This window comes from Austrofundulus limnaeus, unplaced genomic scaffold, assembly GCF_001266775.1.
Source record: "Austrofundulus limnaeus strain Quisiro unplaced genomic scaffold, Austrofundulus_limnaeus-1.0 Scaffold1515, whole genome shotgun sequence".
NCBI classification, from domain to species: Eukaryota; Metazoa; Chordata; class Actinopteri; order Cyprinodontiformes; family Rivulidae; genus Austrofundulus; species Austrofundulus limnaeus.
Window position 1 is genome coordinate 69,298 of NW_013953917.1, and position 6,154 is coordinate 75,451.

General features: G+C 43.4%; 1 protein-coding gene across 1 annotated transcript in view; it reads right to left on the bottom strand.

Moving 5' to 3' along the window:
* The window catches only part of doc2a (double C2-like domains, alpha), a gene marked incomplete in the record, with an annotated part of 23,748 nt that extends 17,600 nt beyond the window's left edge, over positions 1-6,148 (bottom strand). The window contains 2 exon segments of the mRNA XM_014032696.1: positions 1,863-2,204; positions 5,836-6,148. Coding sequence (XP_013888150.1) covers positions 1,863-2,199 — 337 coding nt within the window.
* Positions 6,149-6,154: the final 6 nt, after the last annotated feature.

Genomic DNA, 6,154 nt, shown 5'->3' on the forward strand with positions numbered 1-6,154 from the left:
GGATGATGGTACCATGAGTGACGGTACGATGAGTGACGTACGATGTGTAATGGTACAATGAGTGACGGTACGATGAGTGATGGATGAGTGACGGTATGATGAGTGACGGTACGATGAGTGACGGTACGATGAGTGACGGTACGATGAGTGATGGATGAGTGATGGTACGATGAGTGATGGTACGATGAGTGATGGTACGATGAGTGATGGTACGATGAGTGACGGTACGATGAGTGACGGTACGATGAGTGACGGTACGATGGATGATGGTACCATGAGTGACGGTACGATGAGTGACGTACGATGTGTAATGGTACAATGAGTGACGGTACGATGAGTGATGGATGAGTGACAGTATGATGAGTGACGGTACGATGAGTGACGGTACGATGAGTGACGGTACGATGAGTGACGGTACAATGAGTGACGGTACGATGAGTGACGGTACGATGAGTGACGGTACGATGAGTGACGGTACAATGAGTGACGGTACGATGAGTGATGGATGAGTGACGGTACGATGAGTGACGGTAGGATGAGTGATGGTACGATGAGTGATGGTACGATGAGTGATGGTACGATGAGTGATGGATGAGTGACGGTATGATGAGTGACGGGACGATGAGTGACGTACGATGTGTAATGGTACAATGTGTAATGGTACAATGCGTGACAGTACTATACGTGACAGTGCTATGCGTGACGTTACGACTGTACGATGAGTGATGGTACGGTATGAGATAGCACGGTCATTTTTTAAATGTCTAAACTGTTGCCTGTTTTAAACCATCCATATATTAACAGTTTTATCAGCAGTGTTTCAGAATCACATCTAGATCATTTCTCCTCATCCACAACAAAAACCTGAACTATTGAAGTTTCTGTCAGATGTTTCCCAGAGCTTCAGTTGGTCTCTTTTTGTGTTGATTCCTCTGCAGTCCTGAACAAAAAATCAAACTCCCTCATCCCCTCCCCTCTCATGTTTTATGCAGGTCTTTTCAAGCGGTTCTGCTTTCAAACACCTACACTGACTTCCAGCAGCCTGAGGCAGCAGTAATGGGCTGTAGAAACAGAACCAGGAACACTGCAGCTACTGCAGAACCCACATGTTGGTGCAGAAATGTTTCTGTCAGTGAGAAGCTTCTATCTGATCAGAACATGAAGGTCCATCAGAAACGAGGTTAAACTCAGGTTTTCTGCTGGGATGAATCAGAAGTCTGGATCTAGAACCAAAAATCCTCAGAGTTCAGGATGAGAGAACCCTCAGCAGCTGAAAACTCTTCTCTTACAGTTTATTCTACTGAAATTGTAATCAAGTCCTTCCTGTGGCTTTAGATCTGGTTCTGGTTCACGTTTAGGTTCTGGTTCTGGTCAGAGTTGATTGATTGGTGATGACTATTGTCATTGTACGGAGCACAGTGACATTACATTTAAGTTCCTCCTCCTCTGAGTGATCATAATGTTTCTGAGCTGATTCTTAAGTGAAACTGGTCATTTTTTCTTCCTGGTTTTCTGTGAAGAGGAGTTTAATCTTCAGACGTTTCATTTGAAGTATTTCCTCACATTCATCTCCTGGAGTTAATTGTTTGAAGTGTAAAAGATGAAAGGAGCTGATGTTGTGATGTGTCACACAGCATCAACAGCTGGATGATTGTCTGAACAGAAACATGAATAATTCATCTCTTGTTCTGCAGCATCTTCTCAGCCCTCAAACCTCGTTTATCTCCTGGGACGAAATGTCAAATGTTCCTGCAGAATCTAAAACCTGCAGGTTTTCTTCTGAACGTTTCAAACAAACAAACAAACAAACAAACAAACAAACAAACAAACACAAACAGACACATGCCAACAGCGAGGCTCACTGCAGTCGTCACTGTCATCACTGTTGATCTCTACAGATGTGTCCATGCTGCTGTTCTGGGACAGAGACCCGCCCCCTCCCCACCTGCCGTGGGCCCTCAGAGGCGACAGCAGGTGAGCCCCACCCATCGCCACCGCCGGTGGGCTGAGGGAGGGTGGGGAGAAGGCGGGGTTAGGAGACTGGGCGGGGTTAGGGGAGACAGGTGTGGGAGAGGTGGGAGACAGGCGGGGGAAGTAGGCGGAGATCTGCCGGATGGGTCTGATGGGACCGGGACAGACGTCTATGGCCATGTGTTCCTGGATGGAGATGCTGAGCTTCTTTCCTCTCTGCACCGTCATAGAGTCTGAAAACACAAGTCATCTTCATCAGCTGAGGAAGACGAGTGGCTCGTTCAGTCCGGTTCACATCAAACCAGCAGTCAGAGCTTTAATTAGCACAAAATCTGAAAGAAGTGCTTTTCTTTAATTTTTCCAGCAGATGAATTTATTACCGACGGGTTGATGTGACACAGTTTGGTTGTGCAGCCTGCAGAGTAATTACACCCAGCTGCATCGTTAATCTGCTTCGTGATTAAACCTGAAGTCTTCCATTAAACAAACTGAACCAGAGGACACACCAGAGACCTGAAGACTCGTCACGTCAGAGCAGCTGATCTCCACTGACATCAAGCTGCTGCAGGTCACCAGAAGCTCCGCCCACCAACGACAATCCAAAGATGAACCTGGTCCAGAGGGGCTTTTCTGGAAGGTCAAGCTGGACTCGAGGACCACTTGACCAATCAGAGGACCGGATGGTCTGGACTGACCAACAGAACCCAACTAAAAGACAAGATAGAACTCAAGGTCCAACATCAAGTCCTGATCAGGTCCACACCCCAACGGGAACAGTTCCAGTTCCAGACAAGGTCCAAGTTCCAATCAAAGACTAACCTGAGACCGAGTCTGTGAGTTGGACTCATGGAACCAGGACCTCCATCCAGCTATCTAGAAAAAGGTCAGTCTTTAAGTCTGGGTCTGGACAACATTCACAACTTCAGACCAGACAGAACTGGATCCATTGGGGTCTGTGCAGAACCCTCTGTGGAACCTGATGAAACTGGACCAATGGGTCCGTTCAGGTTTTCATTTCCAGCTGCTTCAGCTGAAACAGAAACTAAAGATCTGATTAAAGTCCAGCTAACATTAGACTGAACCGTTTGTTCTGGTTCTGTTGGTTCTGTTTGAGTCCAAACCAGCCGAAAAACGAGCTGATTTGACTGAACTGAATGAATTCTTTTGTTTCTGGTTTTTAAAGAGATAAAAGTTTGTTTTCCTGCAGACACAGAAGCTAATTCATGCTAATGATGCTACAGGTGAATAAATCAGCTCTGATGAGCATCCTGCTGGACATAATGAGACATAATGAGACATAATGTTTATCTTCAGATGTATTCAGTCCATGGTGGAAACCACAGAAATATTCACATCCAGGAAGTTTAAAAACAAATTATTATCTTGGTAATTTTGTGTTTTTTTTTTTTTCAGTTTATCTGCAGACTTTGTCCTGTTTTAGCTGTTGTTCAAGCCTTCAGCTCATACAGGAAACAGCTGCTCTCATATTAGGTTTTTGTAACTTTTATACTTTTTAAAATATTTAACTTGATACTTTTAGCTTCTACCTTTTGTTCTGCTATTTTAGCCTTTAGCTAACCTTTTCCTGTTTCAGGTATGTAGCTGATCTCTTGCTACTTTTAGCTCGCGTTCAGCTTATTTCACCTTCAATAACTTTTTCTAATTTTTCTTCACATTGAAGCTGAAAGAGAGRAAACCCTGCAGCAACAGATTAATGAAGATATTCATATCAACATATTCATTATTTGGATTTGATCAGTGAGGTGGAGCCTGAACACAGTTAAAACTGAGAGTTGTTTCAGTGAAAAGCAGCTGAACAGGTTGTTGGACCACATCAGTCTACCTGAGATCTGAGGCTCACKTGGCTCGTGTTTCCTGCTGCTCACTTTCTGTCAGGCGACACAGACATGTTTAATTCAGGAGTGTGTGTGTGTGTGTGTGTGTGTGTGTGTGTGTGTGTGTGTGTGTGTGGGCTGGTTTATCTGCAGAAACATTCTCCCACATGAAAGCTGGGTTTGGTGCTGGTCCGGTCACTGATATCCCGTCTCAGTGGGATTAGTGGTAACGAACCGTCCAGCGCTGCTGGCAGATCTGAGCGTGGAGAGGTCAGTCTGAGGTCAGGGTGTCACTTTGTCTCAGGATGATTGAGTGACAGGTGTGAAAGGATGAACACTCCGGTTCTGTTCTCACACACGGTTCTTATTGATCCCAGTTTGAACAGAACCATTTCACCAACTGTCTGCAGCTCTAAAAGTAACATTACTGCAATGATGCAAACAAAATTAGCTGAAATGATGCTAATAAAACTAGCTGCAAGATGCTAACAAAATTAGCTGAAATTATGCTAACACCACTAGCTGCAATGATGCTAACACCTCTAGCTGTGTTGATGCTAACACCTCTAGCTGAATTGATGCTAACACCTCTAGCTGTGTTGATGCTAACACCTCTAGCTGCATTGATGCTAACACCTCTAGCTGTGTTGATGCTAACACCTCTAGCTGCGTTGATGCTAACACCTCTAGCTGCGTTGATGCTAACACCTCTAGCTGCATTGATGCTAACACCTCTAGCTGTGTTGATGCTAACACCTCTAGCTGCGTTGATGCTAACACCTCTAGCTGTGTTGATGCTAACACTGATAGTTGCGATAAAGCTAACATTTCTAACAGGCAACGACAGCGTTCTTATTTAAAAAGTCTTGCTTTTCTGAAATTTTCTACACCTGCTTTTAATTTTTTCGGCTGCTGTTTAGCTCAGAATTTTAACAGCTGAGTGAGAGCGCAGAGCCACGTGGAGAGAAATGATCCAGGTAATATTTGACCAGATGAAATCAGTTCCTACAGAAGCCGACTGTTTTCTGCATCTTTGTCCTTGGTTCCAGTCAAATCCCAGTGAGACTGCAGATCTCTTTAAGGGGTTCTGTTGAACACCATGGAAGATAATTATATGCAGAAAACATTAGCTCTCAGCTTCTGTAAGTTCCAACAGGAAGCTAAGCTTTGTTTTTGTTTATTTATTAGTCTGAGAGAGAAACAACATCCTTTCTTTAAAAGAGTCAGGAAACAGAAGTAAAACCTTCAGCTTCAAGCGCTCCGAACCTCTGGGTTGTTCAATAAAATATTTCAGATTCTGTCTTCAGTTCTTCAGGTTTTTGTCCACAAAGAGCAGCTAATTAAACATCTGCTGCAGGAAGAGGATTTTCTGCTGCTGACAGGTTTCTGCAGCTTCTTTCAGGGATTTTAAATCCTCCAGTCACATTAGAATTCCAGCCAGCGGCTGCATGCAGATCAGTGCAGCTGAGGTTTTCGGCTGATGTTMGGCTCATTTAAGCAGCAAACTGCAGGAAAAATGAAATCTATAATAAAATCACCAAAGTTTACAACAAATCAATGTTATGAATAATGATGACATCATTTCCTTCGACCCGAACAAAGTCCAGAACCAGTCAGAACCACCCAGTGTCACCAAAACACTTTGAACACTTTCATTATTTTTCTATTTTTTATTAAAATCAGATAAAGAGTCTCTGATGAAGATTAATGTCTTTAATTTATCTCATTAAGTTTAATTTGTCCAGATTTAATTGTATCCTGATTAAAGAGTGAATTATCACAATAATATCTCATTAGTTGATTTACTGGATTCTTCTCACAGAAACTGGACTCTTAGATTTAAAGGTTCATTTTAAGAATGAAATTTGAATAAATGTAAAAACATGTTCCAGCTCAGATTCATTAACATGTAAATTTTTCACCTCAGCAGAGTAAAGTTTGAATAAAAAGTTTAATTATTTATTCTCCAGTAAAATCTCTGAGAGAAAAACTAAAGAATCAAACCTGCAGAGAATCAGATGTGTCTTACCTCTGGTTGTGAGCAGAGATTCCTTCACAAACAAGTGGGCTTTAGTGCACGAGGGTCCGCACTAACAGGTGGAGGGATGAGCATCCGAGGAGTCGGGAGGAAGAGGAGGAGGAGGAAGATCTTCCTGACAGATTTGGATTTTTTTAACTCCTTCTGTTTCCGCCTCGCTGTCGAGCCGAGTGTTTAATATCCTCTGAGCTTCAGCATCAGCTGCATCGAACTCTGGCTGTAATCACACATGGATTAGATTAACCCCACACACAGACACACACACACACAGACACACACAGACACACACACCAGGCTGCAGATGAAGGGG